This window comes from Macaca nemestrina, chromosome 2 (assembly GCF_043159975.1).
Source record: "Macaca nemestrina isolate mMacNem1 chromosome 2, mMacNem.hap1, whole genome shotgun sequence".
NCBI classification, from domain to species: Eukaryota; Metazoa; Chordata; class Mammalia; order Primates; family Cercopithecidae; genus Macaca; species Macaca nemestrina.
Window position 1 is genome coordinate 160740901 of NC_092126.1, and position 23640 is coordinate 160764540.

The window sequence follows — 23640 nt, forward strand, 5'->3', positions numbered from 1 at the left end:
TACTTCACACACGCCCTCTCCCTCTTGAGGAGCGAGGGGCTCCAGAGGACTTTCCCAACACTCATAAAAAGAAACGGAACCACCCCTGGGATCAGAAAGCGGCAGAGCTAATGCTCCTGTATGCCTCTGCCTCTGTCTTCTGAGGAAAGCTGACAAACCCCAAGTCCCTTGGACCCTCCCTGAGTGGTTTTCATCCTAAGGTCTCCTGCTTTCCATGTCCACCCCCTTCCTTCCCCTGAATCCCATCCTACCCCGATGGTTGACCTCAAGGCTGGGAAGGGACACTCACCAGATTTGGAGTAAAGCACCAGTACATTATTCCGGGTTCTGAGCAGTTTTTTCAAGTCCTTGGGGTCAGAGATTCTCTCAATGAGTGAGGAGACCTTTGCAGAGGACAGCCACAATGGCAGGACCACCTGGGGATCAAGGAGCCAACGACCGTGAGTTCCAGCTTCTGGCTGGGCCCCAGAAGAATCGGTGCCCACAGATGTGCTGCCTAGAGCTGCTTTCCTTCCAGAGGATGAGGGCAAACCAACACATCTCACGTACCACACCTACTTCTTCACCTCTAGGGACACTCCACAGCCCACTCCCAGTCTCCCTTCTCCATGCACTTTTATAAGGCTGTATGGACTACAGATATACATAGTCAGCCCTCTATCTCGCAGGTTCTGCATCCACAGATGTGACCAACTATGGATGGAAAATGTTTGAAAACATAAAAAATAACAGGATAACAGTAAAATATAATATCAATAAAAATAATACAATATAACAACTACTTACATGGCATTTATATTGTATTCAGTATCATAAACAATCTAGAGATGATTTAAAGTATACAGGAAGCCATGCATAGGTTAGATGCAAATACCATGCTATTTTATATAAAGGACTTGCGCATCTATGGGCTTTGGTACCCTGTGGAGGCGGGATGCTGGAACCAATCCCTCAAGGATACCAAGGGAGGTTTGTATAAACATTCTGCATTGTTACACATCAGTCGAGAGCCCCCTGGGAGGTCAATGTCTGTCCATATTCCTCATGTTACCCCAATGCCATATTCTCGGGCAATGTAAAAACTCCATCCCATCTAGCAGCATCAAAGCATAAAATATACAGAGAAATAAGATCATCCCTTAATGCTTAGGGTGGGAATGGATGGGTAAGAGGCTTTTAGCTTTTCTTACTCAGGCAAGTGATCTCAGGAGGTTAGTCAACAAGAAATGAGCCAATTCTCCCCCAGAGAACCCTGGGAAACGTTGGGAACTGGAGGTGTCAGGCACCTCTGCAGGCACAACGAAGGGTGGGCTAAAAGCAGTGGGTGGGGGTTTATTAAAAGTGTGAATAAGGAGTAGACACAAAGCAGATCCCCTTGCCCAGACTGCACAGCTGGGCAACAGCCCCTTGCCCACCTGACAGAAAGCAAGAAGGTTACTATATGGAGAGATTGAGTAAGAAAAATTCCACTGGGAGATAACCCGGCAGAGGGTAGGAGGATGGCCGTCAGAAAAGACAAGGGGATTCAGAGGAAGTCTACAAACTGAATCTTGAGATCACTCATTTCTCCAAGCTCCTGGCCCCCAGCATCTCCCTTCCCTTCTCTGGAATGCGACCTGCCAGTCTTTTTCCCCAGGCAAGAGATTAGAGAATTTCCCTCTGGGGAAACTGAGAAGCATAAGAAAAACAACCTAAAGACAGTGATTTGGAGATCCTCAATCGAAACAGCTGAGTTCCTGCTCAAATCTCCACTGTGAGGCTCTCCCAGTAAACAAGCACTCTCCACTCCCTCTACACACTCACAGAGCTGCCAGTCCATGGGCTAGTACCTTGCTCTTCAAAACAGACAGATGATCAAAGTTCACCAGTTACAAATGACAGAGACCAGAACAAACCAATGGAAAGATGAAATGTAGAGGAAAAAGAAAATTAAAAGCACAGAAGTAAACAAGAAAATTATTATTCTCAGATAAATAAAATGGTGCATCCATAAAATAAGAATAGAATGATATGAAGAAAAATAAATACTCAAAGAGAATCATGAAAATCTCTTGGAAAGTAAAATTATCACAGAAATAATTAGGGTTGGAAGTAGAATTGAGAAAACAAAAACAAACTCCTAGAAAACACAACAAAAAGATCAAGAAATAAAAAAGGACTTAAGAAAAATAAGAGAATGGACCCATTAAGTGCAAGAGCCAAATTAAAGAGACTCAAGAAAAAGAAAAAGAGAGAAAAAAAAGAGAAAAATCAATTATCAAAAAGTTAATTCGAGACCTGGCACAGCGTCTCATGACTGCAGTTCCAATTACTCATGAGGCTGAGGCAGGAGAATCACTTGAGCTCAGGAGTTCATGGCCAGCCTGGGCAACAGTGACTCAATCTCTAAAAAAGCAAATAAATTAAAAATAATCATTCAAGAAAATGTTCCAAACCTGAAGGATGTGAGTCTTCAGATGGCAGGGCCCAGCATCATGAATAAAAAGACTCTTACCAAAATACATCACTGAAAACTTTCAGAACACTGCTGACAAAGGGGAGATCCTAACCATTTCAAATAAAAAAAAAATACAACATACAAAAGATCAGGAGGCAGAACTGGCATAAGACTGTTCATCAGCACACAAAAGACAATGAAACATTGGCTTCACAATTCTCAAGGAAAATGATTTCTAACTGGAATTCTGTAACCAGCTAAACTATCCACCAATCATGAAAATAAACTTACTTGAACAGATTAAAGATATCAGATGTATAAAATTTACCACCAGTGTACCCTTTCTCAGAAAGATACTGGGACCCATTTTCCACTAAAACAAAAAGTAAATGAAAAATTAGACATGGAAACAAAGAATTTAATGAAAGAGAGAGACAAAAGGTTGACCACGTTGATGGTGAAGAGAAATCCCAGGATGACAACTGTTCAACAGCCTGCAGAGCAACCAGACCAGAACAGAGTGAGGACAGAGCTCATGGAGGAACACGGTCAATAAGAGGCAACCATAGCTTATTTGATATGCTTGGTCATACTGAGAGGAGTTTTAATTTATGCTACAAAAAATTGTTTTAAAAATAATATGACCAAAATTACACAGCTCGTTAAGTACAGCCAGGACCTGAATCCCAGTCTTTCTAATATGAGCTCACACCTTCTCAGCCCCCCGCCTCTTTGCAGCCAGAAGCCTTGGATTGAGTCTGAGCCCTACCATTCAAGAGCTAAGATGCCTAGCCAATGTCACTCAACCTTTTAGAGGCTTAGTGACTCCCGTCTGACATAGAGATAATGATACTTCCTTCGTGGGATTGCTGTGAGGATGAAATGGGATAATTTATTGAACATGTTTTATAAATCAGAAAGCACTCTGAGAGTATCAGTTACCATAATATGCAACACAAACTTCCATCTCAGCAGAGAAGAAGACTGAAACATGACCATATTCTAGTGTTTCTAAATATAATCTGCCATTGGAATTCAAAGTTTCCCTCTCCCCAGAGTAAAGCCATCCAAGAGGAAGCCAAGGTATGATTTCTCCCTCATCACACCCTGCAGTGCAGGGTAAAATGCCTGAGGACCCACTGCCCTTATGCAGGCCACCTTAAGAGCTCACCAAAAAGCTTGCTAAACTTTATTATTATTATATGTTATCCTACTGCTCCCAGGGAGCTAATGGAGTTCAGACTGAAAACTCCACAGCTCAATGCACATGATTAAAGGGAAAAAAATAATCTGTTGGAAAAACACATTGCCTCACTGCTGTTTTTAATCCTCAGATAATCTGACCAGTGGAGAGCAACAACTGCTCTTGCCCAGGGCCTCAGGACTCTGACCTGTAGCCCAGCCTCTCCTGAGGCTGGTAGGCACCTAAGCTTCTGGAACTGGGGAGAAGGAAAAGGGAAGGCAGGAGGGAGGGTGAGCCCAGAGCTCATCTGCCAGGCAGCGCTGTGTGCAGCTGAGTTGCAGCGACAACAAAGCGTGTACAAGAGAAACCACAAGAGGCTGAGGCTCACAGCACACCCTCAGCTTCCTTCCCATAAAACCCAGTCCATCCCACAGGTCATCTAACCAAGGGCCACTGAGATTTAACACACCACTTTCCAGCCAGCCAGCCAAGCCCCTCACCCAGCGTTTGGTGTCACGCAGTAGAGAAGTTAAGCCCAACCAGAAACGTGCTGAGCAAATTTACTTTGCTTGAAAACCATCACTGGGCATGACGCTGGGGCTCAGACTGGGCATAACCCACAGCCAAGCCGGTTTGGAAGCTGTGTGAAGGGTCCATCTCCCTACCCTCACCCCCACCCCCAAGATTATGAGCTCTGGAGGAGGGCAGGGCCCTGCACAGGGCCTGGTCCATTGAAAGCCCTCAGGAAATGTTTGCCCAGAATTATAAACATGACAAATTATACTGTTACCACACTCCTGACCTTAGCAGAGGTCACCCACTATCAGCATGTGATGGGGTGAGTCCACAGCAGCCCTTGGGAGGCCCAAAGGGACTATGGAAACGAGACAGATCACAGCTCAGGGGGTGTCTGGGCTGGAGCACGGCAGAAGTCAGCGGGGCAGGCTGGGCTCTTCAAAGTCTGCCCAAGGGCCTGGCCTGGTGCAAGAAGAGAGTGGGAAGCATCATTGCCCAGTTAGCAGGGGAGTGAAAGGATGAACATGGCATTGTAGAGACTCATCTGGCCGTGACCTCAGACTGGGCAGCAGCCAGGGAGGCCGGAGGTGGAGGGCCCTGCTGGGTGGCTGCCCGAGTGGAGAGACATGGATCAATGCAAAAGCCTCAGAGGGAAAAACAGCAAAACCCAATGACTATTCATAGGTAAGTGAGGAAGAAAGAGAAAAAAAGTCTAAAACGACTCCCAGAATTCTGGGTTGGGAGGCTGGAACAACAGCCAAAGATGGAAGAACGGAGAAGCAGCAGCGAAGGAGGCTTTTCTCTCACATTAAGGAAGATGATAATAGGCTCAGGTTTTGGACAGGTAGACAGTGAGGCATCAAATATAGGCATTCTCCAGGTTGCAAGGTGAGCCACCAAGTAAATGAAGTCCCCGTGGGCCAGGCTCAGAGGGAGGAGACAGGAAATACCCTCAGTGAGGGAGGAGGCAGGACCAAGAGGGAGGTGGGGAGGGCTGCGTCCACAGAGACTAGGGAGGGGACGCTTTTAAAGAAAAGGGAGTGATCCACAGGCAGGCAGAGTGGGGAGGGGCTGGGACAGGGCCAAAGGCGGTGAAGTCCCTGGGAACACTGGAGAGAATGTCAGTGGCACACGTGGCGGGAGCTGGATGCCAGGTTGCAGAGGAGAGAAAGTCTACCCAGCACAGGAGCTGGGGTGATAATGGGAAGGTGCAAGGAGGTTCCACAGGGTCAGAAGAAGGATAAGTTGTATCCCATGAAGATGGGGGCGTGCAGGCATTAGTGGGCAGAGGCGAAGCAGGATTTGCCCAGAGTGGCAGGATCTGAGAACAAGAGAGGAAAAATCATCAAGATAGGCCGATCCAGGGAGAATCCTGAGACATGGGGTCCAAAGAGTTGAGACACTAACTGGGCTTTTGAGAAGGGGAAGGATGAAAGGCCCCTCTGTGTCTGGCCTCAGACAGACCCTCACCCTAGCAAACAACCACAGGGGCAGACAAGTAGGAGGCGTTTCCTCCCTCCCCATAAGCCCAAGGGGACTTTCCTCCTGCCACTTAACATTCTCCTTTCTCCTCCACTTCAGTCTATTTTAACCTTTCCAATGTACACGCTCCTTCCTTTCCTTAAGATGCAGTCCCAGCAAACCTCGGAGCACCTTGCCAAGAGCCTTACTGCAGACTTCATAAGTCACAACCCACAAACCTTGATAACAACAATAACTACAGCAACAATAACAACGTTAATGATGCAAAAACTATCTGCTCCTTTGTCAAGCCCTTGGGGGGGAAAGGGCAGGATTTGAGAAGTGCTTCCAAAGGCAGCCAGGGTTCCATGCCAGTCATGGCATTGTTCCTGGGCTTGGCAGGCTCTTTACATTCGAAGTCAATCGCTCTAGAGGTAAAGGAGAGAAAAAAGATCCCCTTTGTTCACCATGCAAACCCCTTCTGACCTTCTCCAATAATTGCTTTCTTTCTGCTCACAACCCTCAGCTTTAACAGTATTTACATCAGGGCTGAGCTGCCCCTGCTGGCTGAGCTGAGACCCATAAAGCATCTCCCTGGTGCAGGGCAGAACACTGCCAGCAAAAATGGTTTTCCCCTTTTCTGCTTCTGGGAAACAGAGGCCCCCAATGCCAGGTCCTGCCTATTATCAGCCAACCAGCACATCGCTGTCAGAGCACCAATGCCCCCAACCTCCAAACCCCCTCACAGAGCTTCACTGCACCCCCTCCCTCCAGAGCACCAGTCCCCTTCCACCACCCAATCCCTCCCCTGAGTACAGGCTCTCTTCAGAGTCCAGCAGCAACAGAGTGCCGGGCACGGAGGTCCTCACTGCCCACCTCTGCCATGTCTGGAGGCAATGGGGTGGAGACTGAGTCCTTCCTCATCTTCCAGACCCCCTGCCGTGCTCTTGTAACAGGTGTCTGCTCATTCAGAGCCTGCCAGACAAACCACCATCCACTTAGAAACCCACTCTCTTCTCCCCGCTCTGCAGTCTTCCAGACACCACAGAAAGAGCACTGGCTCAGGAGTCAGACAGACCAGGGGAAAATCCAGGTGCCACCACTTACAGCAAGATGACCTCAGGCCTGTTACTAGACCTCTGAGTGTCAACTCCCCACCTACAAGGTGGAGAGGAGAATACCAATGCCCAGTTTGCAGGGTGGCTTAGGACTACATGAGGGGGGAAATGACAAAGAATCTAACGTTTGGCATGCAGAAGCACAGAATAATTGCACTTCTCTGTATTAACAAGACAACTTAGAAGGGGAGCAAGGACAGCAGTAACACGGGGACCACCTCTTCCTCTCCAGGGGCCCTGTCTGCAATCAGGCAGGGCAGCAGGTCCAGGCAGGAAGGAGCGAACACGTACACACATTCAGCCACCAGAAAGCCTCGAATCATCACCAGCTGCACAGCGACCCAGACCAAGAGGTCACACGGCACATTTAGAGCACACTTCCCAGGTTTCATACCCACTAACTCGTTTACCCCTCACAATACCCCAGTGAGTAGGTACCTGCCTCATCCTACAGATGAGGAAACTGAGGCTCAGACAGGTTACATTAATTACGAAGGTCACACAGTAGGTAAGTAACAGAGCCAGGACTACAAGTTGGGCCTCCCAACTCCCGACTCCTGGCCAGAGGAGGCCTGCTTCTCTCAACCCCACAGGCTCCCTGGACTGCTGCAACAGATGGCACAACCCAAGCAGAAAAGGAACATCTTCTTCCAAGGCAGGGCCTGCCAAAGCAACCAGGAAATGCCCCCATCTCCCAGAATCCCAGGGCAAGGAGGGTCCCAGCAGGGGTTTAGACTAACCCTCTGCTTTCTGCAAGCCCAGCAGATCCTGGAGTCTCCCAAGGTTCCTGGGGCCAAGAGCATGAAGATCCTAAATGTGGCAATTAGCCCAGGTCTGTTCCCAGCCAGAGACTGTGTGCAGGAAGTGTGTGGTCCTCTCCATCTGCTAACATAGCACACACAAACTCCCCTCTTCACTTACCTCACTTAATGAGGCTGATCGCCACCCAGCATCACCATCAAACTAAAGAGATAAGAGTCCCGGTACGCTGGAAGATAATCAGGGAGAACAGTCCTTGCCACATTACACCTCAGCTTTAAAAAGCTCCTCATCTCTGGGGCGTGTGCCAGCACCCTCACATTCTCTATAACTAGCAAAGCCGTCTGTCATTATGGATTTACTATTCAATGCAGACCATGAAGCCAGCGATATTCAATTATGTAAAAGCAGCTTGCTAACGGAGGAAGACTTGGGAACAGAAGTTTAACATTGAGGAAAAAGGGTGAAGGTGGGACTCAACCTCTTTTGCTCTGTCACCTGGAAAAAAGATACCCTTATGTTGAGAACTGTGAAGAAACAGGTTTAATTTAGTTTAACCCACATTTTGCTCAAAATAGTTTTGAAATGTCAGAATCTAAGTCTAGACTCTTAAGAAGCTGGTACTAAAGGGACTCAAGGAAAAGAGGAGGACCTGAGAAAACAGATGTGGCCCTGAATCCAAGGTCAGAGAACTTGAGCGGGCTGAGAATTTAGAGCTTGTGGTTTGGCGGAAAGAGCACTGTACCTGGAGTCAGAAGCTCAAGTTTTGTGCTGACTTTGATTATTACTGGTTGGCATCTCTCCTTCTCCAAGTCTGCTTCCTACTCTGGAAAACTGAGGAACTGAGAGTGATTTCCAAAGTTCTTTACAGTTGTATCATTTGGTAAACCTATTCTCATGATCACCACCAGAGGACTGTGAGGTAATCACGCTTTGTGAAGAAACCGTTGAGTTTCCCTGGGTAAGTGGCCACCTGCAGTAAAAACCTCTTCACCTCTCAGTCTCCCTTGCAGCAAGTGTGGCCATGTGCCAGCCCCTGGAACGCGAGCTTAAGTGTGATGTGGCAACTTTAACAGACATCTGATATGACTCTTCTCAGTCCCTGCCTCATTCCTGCCAGCTGGAATTTGGACAAGATGGCTGGAACTCAAGCAGCCACCTTGAGACAATGGGGAGGAAGGGCCTGCTAAAGAGGAGCTAACAAGATAGATGTTACCTGGGTCCCTGACACTACACAGGGATATTCTGGCCCTGGAATATCCCTGTGCAGGCTTCTGCATGAGTGAAATAAATGATCTTTTTTTTTTTTTTTTTTGAGACGGAGTCTCACTCTGTTACCCAGGCTGGAGTGCAGTGGCCGGATCTCAGCTCACTGCAAGCTCCGCCTCCTGGTTTCACGCCATTCTCCTGCCTCAGCCTCCCAAGTAGCTGGGACTACAGATGCCCGCCACCTCGCCTGGCTAGTTTTTTGTATTTTTTAGTAGAGACGGGGTTTCACTGGGTTAGCCAGGATGGTCTCGATCTCCTGACCCCGTGATCCGCCCATCTCGGCCTCCCAAAGTGCTGCGATTACAGGCTTGAGCCACCGCACCTGGCCAATAAATGATCTTTTTAAGGAGTTCTCATTCTGGGTCTTCTGGCACACATACAAATAGATCTTGAACAAAAGCTTTAACTAGAAAGAAATACAAACATCTGTTCTAATTGGGATATTTCAAAGTGCCTTAAGCACCAAATCATGCATTAAACTTTAGATATGTTATCTATAAGGAAGGAGACAGAGAGACTGTCAAGGGATTGATTTACCCAGCGTTCTTCCTAGTAGCCCAGATTTTCAGTGTGCCTGTTCTTATCAGGTACCTTGGTCACCTGATGCCAGCTATCCACAAATGAAAGAAGAATTAGCCCAGGAACTCTCCTGTTTCCTTACCCCAGCCCTTTTCTGGTAAGAGGACCATTCTGGAGACAAAAAAGCCAGGACATCTCTTTCAATTCGGATTTGAGTTGGGCTGACTGGTTTTCCACAAATATAGAAATCCCCTCAAAATTCCTCACATACCATCTCCAGCCTCCAGGTAGCCTTCCAGAGCCAGGGACTGAAAATCTCCTGAGACCACTCAACTCAGCTGGACCAGGAGGCTGTGGGAACTCAATATGCTAATATGTGGAAGTCCCATGTCCTACACCATACCCATATCATCTTGGAGCGCTCCTCATTAGAAATGTTAAATCCCCCCGGCCACGCGTGCACATCTGTCAGCCTATCACACTCCAAAGACAGCAAACATGTCTCTTCTAGGATTCTCTAGGTGAAATATCCTAATTCCTCATGCGTGACCTCAAATCCCCCACTGTCCAGACACCGCCACCTCAGTGATTCCCAGAGCTCTTCCCAATGCTCTGTTTCAGACTGTTACAGCTTGAAAAGAGTAATGTGCTATTTTATACCATAATTTGTTTTTAGAAATAAATACCTAGGCTCTCATAAATCAAAATATAGGAAATTAATCTCAACCCAAATCTTCATTGGTGGGTCACAGTTTAAAAAAAATAAAAGGTTGAGAAACACCATTAGTGAACCTCTTAAAATATGGAGCTCAACTGTCATATACTGCTGGCAGAAACCTCAACTAGTACCATTCTTTTGGAAAGGTAGCTGGCATAATTTATCATGTATCTCTAAAGTATTTATGCTCTTTGACTTGGTAATTCCACTTCTGGGAATGTGTCCTGAGGAAATTAGCAGAGGTCTGACACACATATGACTCACAACCATTCTACTCATAAGAGTTAAAACCTATAAACAACCTAAATGTCCAGCAACAACAGAATGGTTACACAGAGTAAGCCACTCAAAGAAGAATAAGCCATTTAGATGGTATTTTATTTAAATGGTGTTTTTAAAGACTTCGCAATGCAAAAATGTTTGCTTTAATGTTGTCTTTAAAAATAGAATTTAAAATATGCATGGTATAACCACAACTATAAGTAAACAAAAGTATGCTCAGAAAAACACTGAGGATTTGCCCTCAGTAGTATTTATTCTTCCCCTTTCTCTATTTTTTCAACTTGTCATAATAAGCATGTCCAATCTAAATGTTTAAAGAAAAAAATTACCACCACTTGGCTACCATTATGAAAATAATTAACTGCCTCAAAGTGTCTCCCCATCAGAAAATGTAACTTTACAGTGGTTCCCCACTGTACATGGCAGAAACCCCCTTAACTAAGGGGCCAACAGAAACACCACCAGTAATGGGTCAAATTGACGTCAGGTGCCCCCTGATATAATGCACTAAATGAAAACATTGTCAAAAACCAAATTGAGGATAATTCTTTAAAAATGTCAAGGTCACAAAAGACAGAGACTGAAGAACTGTTCCAGATTAAAGGAGACTAACGAAGGACAATTAAATGCACTGTGTGATTCTGGTTTGGGTCCTGAATCAAATACTACCTTCCTAGTTTTGATCGTTGTACTGTGGTTACATAAGAGAATGTTTTTGTGTTTTAGGAAATACTGAAGTATTTAGGGGGCAAAGGAATATCATATATAAACTTCATATATATAGAAGAGAAGTATGATAAAACCAAATGTGATAAAATACTAATATTTGTGGAATCGAAATAAAGGGCACATAACAATCCTTTGGATTCCTCTTGCAACTCTTCTATAAATCCGATATTATTTCTAAATAAAAGTTAAAAAGAAAAAAACTTGCCTAAAAAAAAGAAAGGAAAGAAAGAGGCTTCCAGAACACAACCAGATACTGCCCTTAGTTCTTGCATAGGCCTTCTGATTCCTCCCCGCCCAGCACTTGCTCTGTGTCCTTTCCCACGTATGTACAGTGCTCATGTGTCCTTCTGCACTGCTAGCTGAACAGTCTCGTCTCTGGTCATGAGACACTGGGTGGTTTGGCTTTTTTTATAACTATTATATGGAATCTGCAAAGTACTTGGCATGCAACATATACCTAGCAAATACTTATAGAATGGTTTTGATGAGAGATATAAGAAAGAACATTAATTTTAGGCCAGGCGCGGTGGCTCACGCCTGTAATTCCAGCACTTTGGGAGGCTGAGGCGGGCAGATCACAAGGTCGGGAGTTTGAGACCAGCCTGGGCAATATGGTGAAACCCCGTTTCTACTAAAAATACAAAAATTAGCCGGGCATGGTGGCACGCGCCTGTAATCCCAGCTACTCAGGAGGCTGAGACAGAAGAATCACTTGAACCAGGGAGGCAGAGGTCATAGTGAGCTGAGATCATACCACTACACTCTAGCCTGGGCAACAGAGTGAGACTCTGTCTCAAAAAAAGAAAGAAGGAAGGAAGGAAGGAAGGAAGGAAGGAAGGAAGGAAGGAAGGAAGGAAGGAAGGAAAAAATTAATTTTAAAATATGCATACTGTATGCCCCTTAAAAGGGTAAATTCAAGAAAGAAAGAAAGAAAGAAAGAAAGAAAGAAAGAAAGAAAGAAAGAAAGAAAGAAAGAAAAAAAGAAAGAAAGAAAATTAATTTTAAAATATGCATACTGTATGCCCCTTAAAAGGGTAAATTCTAAACATCTGCCATGAGCCACCATAGCTAAACACTACTCTGCACAAGGAGTGAAGGCCTAACCTTAAATCAAGCCTGGGGATCTCACCACCGATGCTTCCCAATGTTCAAATGTCTACCCAGCAGCCTCTGAAATAAAACCAAGCACCATGCGTCCCTGAATGGTGGTGATACTGTTGTGTGTGTGTGTGTGTGCGTGTGTGTGTGTGTGTGTGTGAGAGAGAGAGAGAGAGAGGTGGCAGGAAAGGCTGGCCCTGGGATGTGAGACCCTTGGCTACTGGGAGCCAAGAGAGCTAACTGTGCTTATTAACAAACAGAAATGCAAAAGCACCTGGCAAGGAACAGAATGCAAGAGAGGATCCTTTAATTCCAAATCCAGGGCTTAGGGATTAGCCCATGATAACAACAACAGCCAAAAGCAGAGTGCTTATTGTATGACCAGCAGCGAGCTAAGCAGTTCACATGTTATCTAACTGAATTATCTTGACAAGTGTAGGAAGTAAGCACTTTTATTGTTCCCATTTTATAGATAAAGAAACTGAGACTAAGGGGAGTTAAGAAATTTGCTGAAGGTCACACAGCAAGTAAGAGAGCTATGATTCAGACCCAAGTCTGACAGACTCCAGCACCAGAGGTGGGGCGTAAGGAAGACAGATTCCCAGAGCCACATACATCTTACTGCTTGCTGCTGTAAATACAAGGCCAGCTGCATTTCTTCTATTTCGCTTCCTTTAAAAAGCCACACCTTATATTTGGGGCTACGCAGCACAGTTTCTCCCCTCCCGTATTCCCCACGGCACAAATGTGGTTGTCAACAATAGACAATTCAGGGGCAGGGCAACTTATCTGAGAGGTTATGAAAACAGGTTTTCTTATCCTGAAATTGCAACTGCAGTGCATTTAGCCAGGACTTAAGTCCCTAAAGCTTTTAATGTTTTGGAAAACCTCTTCTTGAGCCAAGAGGGCTCTGGATCACTGCCAGCTTGGTGTGCCAGGCCTGTTAACAAGGAAGAACTGGGAGAGGGAACATTGAATTAGGCAGCAGGGAGGGAGGAAGAGCAGGTGAATTCCCACTCCGGAAATCAACTCTGCCTCCAAGCTCCGTTAACTGATAAGAAAATAACAACTCAGTGCTCATGACCCATGGTGTACATCTATGCTTTTACACACATGATCTCATTTCATCCTCTAAAGTTGAGAGTCTAAGCCACTGTTTCCACCCTTCAGGTCTCAACCCAAGAGTCTAGTCATAGAATCAGTGAGTTACAGTAGCATTTTAAAAAAATTACATTGACTAGAAAACATCAGTGAGTAGCATAGGTAGCAACACTGTGCATTCAGTGAACCGAATATTACTGGGTTACACTGTAAAATGTATGACTATTCTTGCAGGAGTTGAAAAACTATATCATAAACAATCAGTGTTTATAGGCAGAGGTGGTACTATCCCCACTTTAGAGATGTGAAAACTGAGGCTCAGAGAAGGGATTTGCCTCGGATTAAGCCTAAAACAGTAGAGCCAGGACCCTGCCAGGACAGATCTGATGCTTTTCTCTTGGACTGTCAATGTGAATAGTTCCGACAGACATCCCTGGAGCATCATCCACTCCCCATTGCTCCACCCAGAATAATACCTGAGAGGCTGGCAAGTCTGCTTTCCCTTCCAATCTAGCTGTTGAGCGTGACCTGCTGAAAAGAGCCACAGTGACAACCTGATCCATCTTCCCTCTGCTACCAGCACGTTCACAAGCCCCCAAATCCCTTCAGAGAAAAGCACTTGCTCAGGTCACGTGACAGCAAGCAGACAACGGTGACACAGCTCCAATGTGAGCAGAACTTGTGCTACACACTCAATCGAGAGCACCCAGCTCGGCTGGCAAAGTACCACCAGCCATATAAGATTAACTTCGAAATGTGTCTAGTTTTGTAGCTGTACCACAGCACTCAGTATTCTGGGAATACAGATTCCTGGGCTTTATTCTTGAAGAAAAACATCTCCAGGGGCTGGGAGCGCAGGAATCCATTTAACACATATCTCCTTAAGGTGAAGAAACTCCATCACTGACCCATCTTTTAAAAACCCTCTCTCTGGGCCCCACATCACTCCCCTGTCCACTGTTAGCCAGAATTTTCCATCTCCCCTGCTCCTCCCATCCTCCTGCCTCCTTCTATTGCTCATCCCTCTGAAATCTGCCCTCCCTACCACCACCACCACCAAAAAGGCTCTTGGTGAAGGCTCAACAATGACCTCCCTGTAGATAAACCCTACAGGCACTTCCAGTTCTCATCTTGTTTGGCCTCTTGAACTCCATGCGACACTTGGTTTCCCTCCTACCTCTCTAACAATCATTCCTTTCTTCTTTGTAAACCCTCCTCTTCCCATTCTTTAAATGTTGAAGTTCTGCAGCTCACTCAGTCTACCCTCTCTTCCTACCCTATATGCCCAGCCAACTTCACCCACTCTCCTGAACAGCACCCCTAAATCAACATCTCCAGACCAGACCTCTCTTCTAAGCAACACATCTTTACGTTCTGCTTACTCAGCAGTTCTTAAACTGGAGTCAAGTATAATTCTAAAATGTTAAAAGCCTAATTCTCATACAAATAGGTATTGAGCATATTTCAAAGTTTTACTTAACTTGCTAATAAGAGACCCTAAAAAAGAGGATATAATCCTGATATAAGACTGCTACATTAGATACCAACAGGTTAATGTCCTTCAGGGCAATAATCTTTGTGTTTCTCTTCTTTACCAAACAGAAATAATTTGCATCCTACCTAACTTTACAAAGTATGGCCCATAACAAATAATAAACAGAGTTACATCCCCTAGAGCACAGCTGGTCCTTAGGTGGTTTTTATACAATACTCTAGTACGATACTAAAAGGTCACAAAATCATCTTTTATTTCTAAGTTTTAGATAATTTTTTTCCACTGTAGTCTACGAATTTGGATGGAGAAAAATGACATCTTTATCTTCACTAACCTCTAACTGAAATTTAGCCTTTCCTGTCTTATGAATGTATTTATAAATGTATAAATGCTTTCTACATTTATGAATGTAGATAATAAATTACAGTAGTAATTAGGGTACCAGTGTCTGTGACTTTGCCACCAACAGAAATCAGATTTCCTTACCACATTACAAGATATCCTGAAACACTATTTATGCTCATCACTACTTAAAATTATAGAAGTTATCAAACTTGTACCTTCAATCTTTTTATACGATGCATTAATAAACATAAATATTATTTTATCACAACCTTGTTATATTTTGATAACTGTATTTCAATATAACTGCTTTCTTTGTAATTCTATGCATTTTACTTTATACATTTAAACACATTATTCCAAGAAAAACCCAGAGGTTCTCAGAGAAGCCTTTCCTGACTCCTTGAATTAGGTTAGGGAGCCCTGTTATACATTCTCTTACCACATTATATTAACACTTTCTGTTTTCAGCACTTATTACCTGAACTAAATAATTAATCAGTGGCTGTCCCACTAGGCCATGAGAGAAAGAGATGTTGTCTGACTTATTTATGGTTATCCCCAATGCCTTAGCATGAGGCCTGGCTCATAAAAGATTCTCAAGGAAATATCCATTTGGGAAAAAAAAAGAAGTATCTGTTGAATGAATGAACATCTGTGGCACATGTAGGATGCGGATGCTGGTCCACTTTCCTTTGAAATAGGGGGCATGTACTAATACTCTGCTCAGGACCCATAAAGACTAGACCCCGTGATGAGAACAAATCCACTTGGTCCTCAAGACCCTTCCCTGCTTGGCCCAACAACAGAGCTTTCCTACCAGGCCCACATTTGGGCTCAGATACTGGATCACCTTTATGTTTAAGCCCCAGCTTACAATGCTTAACCTTGATTTTCATCAACATCTTCTAACAAGGATTAAAGGACCTGCTCACAAATTCAAGAAATCTGCCTGCACCAGGGGTTGGAGGAACTGTAGGATTCTTTGCAGCAAATGGACATTCAACCCCTGTGCCTCCGCAGCTTTAATGAGTTGGAAACTCTGAAGCCAGACACAGGCCCACCATCACACCATCTAGGAATGGAATGTGCATCAAACTGGTGCCTCAGTATGATTTTGAGGAATAAAGGCTCTTTTAATCCCACACTACATGAGTGTCTTCAACCCCCCAGTGCAAGATCACAAAGCTAATTAATTATAAGTGGTTGCAAACTGGTATATGGAAAGAGGCCCTGTTGATGTAGGGTGGCAACAGGGGACAGCGAACTGGAACTCCTCGGGGGAAGGACACAGTCAGCACGTGCCTGGCTGGCCACTCCCGTACAATGTCACAGCCACCAGGGAGTAGCTGAAAAACAAGTTTCAGGGACACTCTTGGAAAATGGCTGCCAACACAGCTGCTTACACATTCAAGCCAGGCACTGAGAACTCTGACTGTGGTCCCCACCTATCTCTTTATTCCTTCACCTTCCAGGCCACAGACTCCTCCACCTCGTCTAAGGGCATGTCGCCTCCCACCTCCCTGTCCAGCCACCCATTCCTCTCCAGGGGTAATGGTACTGGGCTAGCCTACTCACCTCACCAAGTTACATGGGGCTCAAAACCACACTGACGTGAAATACATGGAAATGCTTTGCAAACTCTAAAGCCTTCTACAAATGCATCTGATTTAACAATTCTGCCAACAGATCACATGGGGAGCCAGAGGCTCCAGGCAGTGCTGAAAGATGGCCAGGCAGAAGGGATGGGCCAGCCCACCAGGGCTGAGAACTCCTGCTCCTTCCTTCTCCCGTTGGGACCTAAGATGTCAGGTGTTAAAGACAATACCACCACCCCCCCAACCCCTCCCCCACACACACATGCACACACACAAGGAAGGAGAGGTGGGGGGCAAATAAACCATCCCAAGTCCAGGTAATGTGGAAGAACCTCAGTCTCTCCTTATACCCCATGCATTCATTTCTGGCCCACTGTCACTCAGACAGCCTCAAAACCTACCACAACCACCAAGCAAGACACAAGAGCCCGACAGAACAAAACCGCAAAGCTGGGGCAAAACCTCCAGGGATATAGTGTGTTTGCTGTCTTCATTCCCAAGAGGGGATCTACTTTCAGAAGAAAGGAGAGAGAAACCAAGCACACTTATATCCTGAGCCCTTCTGCACACCGCCCCGACATGGGATCTCTGCAGCGGCCTGGCAGAGAGGGGGCAAGGAGGGAGTCAAGAGCTCAGCTCCAAGTAACTCCCGTGGGGAGAATCCTAGCAGCACAGGGGGCCCCCTACCTGGCATTCAAATCGTGCAGCCTCTCTCTGGCCCTTCCCTGCCCACCTCCTCCTCTTAACTGACTTCCCCATCATCTCTTATTCAACAACTGGCAATGACTGCTGAGATTCCCAGTGACTGGACACCTTCCTGTGCCAAGCACTGTGCTGGGTGCTTCCTGTATCTCTTCTAATCCTTTCAACACTTCAAGATGGATATCATTATCACCACTTACAAACAAGAAAACTGAGGCAGGGCCCAAGGTCAGGCAGCTCCTGAGTGTCTAGCTGGCTGAAAGCCCATGTTCTTTCCACTACATAACACTTGAATTTATCTTGTAGATAACAGAGAGGAAAGTAAGGATGAAAGTGTTGTTCTGGGAAAATTAATCCAGTCTCTCCCCCTCCCACCCAACCCTGCATGTGACCTGATTGATCTTGTTATTAAAAGGGCAGCTTTCATCATGTCTCTCCATTACCTTCAGAATCGAGTCCCCATGGCTTTGCCAGGCATTTAAGGTTCTTTACGATCCACTTTTTCAGTCTTATTCCCCTCATCCCCAGACTCAAACCCTCCCTCCATCCAGCCTGGCCTATCATTCCTCATTTTCCATGTCTCTGGCTTAGAAGGTTTCCTTCTCTGCCTGTGACATTAATTCCATCAGCCAAACACAGACCAGGGCTGATGACATGCCAGGCCCTGAGTTAGGTGCTGGGGACACCACAGCCAGGACAGGGTACTCCCTGCTGCCACAGAGCTCCAAGTCTGCCCTCCTTGTGAGGCCAGCTCACACCCTGCTCTTTCCTGGGGCCTTCTCTGGTCATTCAGTGTCCCACTGCTTGGCCTCGTCCTGAATCCCCAGCACACGGGGGTTGCCGCTCTTATGGCACTCAGCCACACTTCCACCTTATATGCCGGGTCTGTTTTAAGACTTCCACTGTAATGTGTTTATTTCTGTGGGAAATGTGCATTCCAGGTTCCAAATAGCATTTTAAATGGCAATTCAGTCCTCAGGCCAGCCCACAAAAGCCTATTAAATATATAATGGTCCCAGAGAAGTACAGAACCTAAATAAGTGTACCTTAAAAGCTCTACAGGAGAAGCCAGGAGCAAACATCTGCCTCCTGCACCTCCACCCACTGTCCTCCAGGGTCTAAGCTTCAAGCGACCATCAGGGGCAGAGGCAGAGAAGCAGGCGGGAGATGGAGGAGTGGGAAGAACCCGATTTACATTCAGCAGATCTGGCTCTTCTCCCAGCTCTGCCTTCACTAACTGGGTGGCCTTGAGTGAGTCCCTTCCCTCCCTAGGCCTCGCTATTCTCTTATAAAAGGAGAAGGCTGAGTTAGATCAGTTCTGAATCTCACGGATCAGCAGAATATATGTATTTTTAAATATAAATATGCAACATGGATTTTATATTATTAAAAATAAATTTTATCAAGAAAGGACTTTTAAAAAGAAATCACAATATACCACAACCAGCCTCATTTTTCAAAAGGATGCTGTAACCCCCTCCCCCTCAAAATATGGTCATCATGTCAGAAAAATTGACAAGTTTTTAAACTGAAAACATTTGGATTCATGAAAAACAAACAAATACGCCATTTTTTTTTCCAGTTTGACTGTAGACCAGAAAAGTCCAGCCCAGCCCAACTTCAGTCCTTGGCCCGATGCTTGAGAACCACTGAGCTGGGAGACCTAGAGTTCGCTCCAGCTTGATGTTTCTCCATCCTACAGGCTTGGTGGAGACCACAGGACAATCAGCATGGATAGCCCTAGAGAAGGGTCAGCTGCAGGGAGGAGCTGAGCTGGACAGCAGGAAAGCAGGCAGTCAGCGCAGGGATGGGAGCAGGACAGCACGGCCCGCCAGGGATCGCCCTGCACCCTAGGGCTACCTCCTGCCCCTGTGCCCAGAAGTGCTTGGGAAGGAAGATACCACCACCCATAGCCTCTGAGGGCACAGACACCCAGCCTGGAAGCTCTTGGAACTAACCTGTCCCATGTGTTTGACTGTGACACCTTCCACCCCAGTATTCTTCTGGAAGGCTGAGGGTTCCCAAAGGAACATTTTTTTTTTTTTTTTTTTTTTGAGACGGAGTCTCGCTCTGTCACCCAGGCTGGAGTGCAGTGGCCGGATCTCAGCTCACTGCAAGCTCCGCCTCCCGGGTTCATGCCATTCTCCTGCCTCAGCCTCCCGAGTAGCTGGGACTACAGGCGCCCGCCACCTCGCCCGGCTAGTTTTTTGTATTTTTTAGTAGAGACGGGGTTTCACCGTGTTAACCAGGATGGTCTCGATCTCCTGACCTCGTGATCCGCCCGTCTCGGCCTCCCAAAGTGCTGGGATTACAGGCTTGAGCCACCGCGCCCGGCCGGAACATTTTTTTAAAATCTTCATTAACTTTCCTGATTATAAACTAATACATATTCATGTGAAAAACTTGGAAACCACAGAAAAACATAAGCAAAGAAGCACAAGTCATCACAACTCCACCTTCCAGAACAATGACTGTTAACATTTTGATGCACTGCTAATTCTTCATGCACGTAACTTCAGCCACCCTGGGGTTTGGTTTTATATCCTGCTTTTCCCTTAGTTATCACACTTGGGCATTTTTCCACATCCTTAGATATTCTTCATAAACATCATAAAATGTTTTCATAATAAACATAACATTCTAGTAAATATAAATATTCTTTACAAACATTGGAATGGACTGAAATATTTCTTCTTCTTTGTTTTTTCTTTCTTTTTGAGATGGCGTCTTGCTCCATCCCCCAGGCTGGAGTGCAGTGGTACAATCTCGGCTCACTGCAACATCTGCCTCTTGGGTTCAAGCAATTCTCCTGCCTCAGCCTCCTGAGTAGCTGGGACTACAGGTGCCTGCCACCACGCTCGGCTAATTTTTGTATTTTTAGTAGAGATGGGGTTTCCCCATGTTGGCCAGGTTGGTCTCAAACTCCTGACCTCAGGTGATCCGCCTCAGCCTCCCAAAGAGATGGGGTTACAGGTGTGAGCAACTGTGCCCGGCCAGGACTGAATATTTCTGTCATTCCCCCAAAAATTCATATGTTGAAATCCTAACCCCCAAAGTGATGGTATTAAGAGGTGGGGCCCTTGGCAGGTAATTAGGTCATGAGAGTGGATCGCTCATGAATAGGATTAGTGCCCTTGAAAAAGGAACCCAGGAGAACTGTCTAGTCCTCTTTCTATCATATGAGGATACAATGAGAAGCCAACAGTCTTCTGGAGGAGGGTCCTTGCCAGAATTCAACCATGCTGGCACCCTGATTTCAGACTTCCAGTCTACAGAACTGTGAAAAATACATTTCGATTGTTCTGCATCACCAGTCTATGGGATATTTGTTATAGCAGGCCAAACTGACAAAAATAAACATCACTTTTCATGATATGAACAAGGCCAGATATTATTTAACCAAGCCACTATTATTGAGCATTTAACCCATTTCCACATTTTTGCTATTGTAAAAAATACGGTGGGTGTATATCCCTGTACATGAATCCCTGCAGATGCCTTTATACCCTTCAGGTCACAGCCCAGTCCTGTGCACATATCAGCCCTCAGTAAATATTGAATGAACAAAGAAACCCAACCTGCTTCCAGGAACCTGGAGAGCCCTTATCAGATAGGCACAGCATTTAAATTTACAAAGGCCCAACCCACTGTCCAGCAATCACTCACCACTGCTCCTGTTGGCATGCTCCCTCCACCTCCTACCTGCTAAGCCAACTCTAGGGCTTAGGGAAAGGAGAAGATAGAAATTGCTTGCTCAGGACTCCCAGGTTCTAGTGCTTTCAGCAAACCTACCTGCTCTTCTGCACCTCCCAGTGAAGGGGAGCCGCAGCCCTCCAGTGCCTAGCTAACTACCACACTCCTCTCAGACTCTGTTCAACTCCACCACCTCAGGAAAGCCATGGCTGACCTCCCTTTAAATCAATGTATGGCTCCCGTTCAGTGAAGGTACCAGTACCTAAGGTCACAGCACTTACTGTTCTGTCATTATTTGCTCACAGGACTGACTCCTTTGCCCAATCCAGGGCAACACCAGATGGCAGGCACAATGTGTGTTTTGCTCTCCACCCAAAATCCAACCCAGTGGAGGGCAAAATATCAATCCAAACAATGTGATTAATAAATAAATGTCTGCCGAATGAAATTTCAGATTCTCAAGCCCATTGTTTTCACAAGAGGGAGGGGAAAGGGAGGAAAGCAGGACCTCCTACTCAGTCCAAGTGCAAAGACCCGTGGGGGCCTTGCAGAAGATAGCTCCCTTCTCCTGGCCCAGAGACCTGTCCAGACCAACTGGCTCCAGGGAACTGATGGCAAAATAGCGTTCAACAAACCCAGACGCAATGAAGTGACACTGCCCCACTCCAGCCTGGTTCTCCCCGAGAGTGAGAACAGAGACCTAAGAGAACAGGGGGCTTCCTTCCCCAGCCACTTCCAACCAGAGAGTCCCAGGCCACTCCTCACTGGTGATCCAGGGTATTGGGAGATGGAAGTGTTTCAAGCAACTCAACCCACACTCCTTTTCTCCTCCTCTTTGCCCAGTGTCCTTGCCACACCCAAATGGAAAATAACGGGAAAATCTGGGTTGGGGAGGGTGCCAGGAGCAGGAAGTTCCCTGGAACTTCAGGAGAAAAGGAGCCAGGATGGTCCTAAAATAAGGGAGGGCATAAGTTATGGAAAAGATGGGGAAGGAGGCCACAATATCCCATCACACATCCACAGCGACACGAAGGCCAAACCCCAGTCCTGGGCCAGCAGGCACACCCATTCCGACCTCTCTCAGGGATGCCTGGAGTCCCTCCACCAAGTGTAGCAAACTCCTCTTGGAGCCCACTCCTTTTCCACTTTCGTAAGATTTTGCAGTTTACACAGCTTCTTTCTCTGAGACCTCATCCGACCCTCAGAACCACCCTATGGGGGTACCTTTGCCTTTCTATATCATGGATGAGGAGACTAGCTCAGATACATTAAATGAACCGGCGCGTCACACGGCTAGAAAGTGGCTGAGGCTCGAGCCAGCCCCTCAGTTGGGTGTAGGAGCAGCTCCTCAGCAGGGGCGGGCTGCGTCGACCCCACCCAGCCCACCGAGCCTGGCCTGTGGGCGGAGGCCCAGGTGGTGGCCCGCAGTTTCCCAGACGCCTGGGGCCGAAACCAAGAACAAGGTGGCCCTAAACCAAGGTTTCCGGCAGTGCAGGTAGTAAGCACCCCCATCCCACCCCGCACTCACACAGGTGCAGGGCTCGGAGTCTGGGGCTGAGCACACCCGCAGCCCGCCGGCGTCCCGCCTGAGCTGTTGGCTGTGCCCCGACCTGCATCCCCGCAAAGTTGTGGCCGTGGCGTAAGCACCCTGCCAGGGATCGCCCGGCGCCCCACAGCTGCCTCCTCCCCTGCGCCCGGGAGCGCTTGGCGGGGAGGGCACTGGGACTCCCGCTGTCTCCCGCGTAGCACCCGGTGCCCGCCTGCCTGGCATGCACGCCCTCATCCCGGTGCCCCGGGGCAGCTTCCCTCACGTCCTGGAGAGGGCTGGAGCAGAGAGCGCAGAAGGGCACGCGGGGCACACGTGCCGGCCCAGCCCGGACCCCTGCCCCACAGTCTCACCCAGATTGCCAGCAGCAGCCATGCCGGCCCGGCCCGCGCCATCCCCGCAGCCGCTGCCCACCGCTGGCTCCTTTCTCCACTCCGGCGCCCGCGCCCGCCCGCCCGCCTGCTAGCTCCACCTCGGCCAACCACCACAGCTACTTCCCAGCCGCTCCCCGCCTCCGAGTTCCCGGTGCCACGTCTGCCAAAGCATGCGCAGCAGCCGGGGAGAGGCGGCCGGGAAGAAGTGCTCGCTGGGAGTTGTAGTCTGCAGCCTGGCTCAGCTGGGGGCTGCGGGTGCGGACTGGCCTCCGACGCCACGTGGCAGCGAGTGAAGTGTGAAAAGGCAAGGTCAGGGAGTAAGGAAAGGCAATTAATGCACGGGGGCTTACTCTGTGCCTGGAGCTTCAGAAACAGTATCTCACGCAGCTCACAGAAATTAGGTTTTATTTTCTCCACTTTGAGGATTAGGAGGCAGTCCAGGGAATTTAAGTACGTTGACCCAGATCACACAGCCGGTAAACGGCAGAGTCCAGTGCTGCCTGTGAAGGACAGGAGAAGCCCTCATTCCTGCCTCCCAGACTCCCCGCTGCTTATTCTATTTAACTTCAGTAAAACATTATTGAGCTGTTGGAAAACAATTTGGTGGCTCCTCAAAAACTTAAACATAGATTACCATTTGACCAGCAATTCCACTCTCAGGTAAATACCCAAAAGAGTTGAAAACAGATATTCAGACAAA

General features: G+C 47.0%; 1 protein-coding gene across 2 annotated transcripts in view; it reads right to left on the reverse strand.

Moving 5' to 3' along the window:
• Positions 1-23102, reverse strand: part of LOC105470273 (protein disulfide isomerase family A member 5) — a 93948-nt gene extending 70846 nt beyond the window's left edge. The window contains exons 1-2 of one of the 2 annotated variants that reach the window (XM_011722084.2): positions 22920-23102; positions 290-416 (exon numbers count right to left, since the gene is read on the reverse strand). In XM_011722084.2, coding sequence (XP_011720386.1) covers positions 290-416; positions 22920-22961 — 169 coding nt within the window. In that variant the 5' untranslated portion in view covers positions 22962-23102. Of the gene's footprint in view, positions 1-289; positions 417-21119; positions 21430-22919 lie in introns of those variants that run through there. The other variant, XM_071092348.1, reaches the window with a different exon arrangement.
• Positions 23103-23640: the final 538 nt, after the last annotated feature.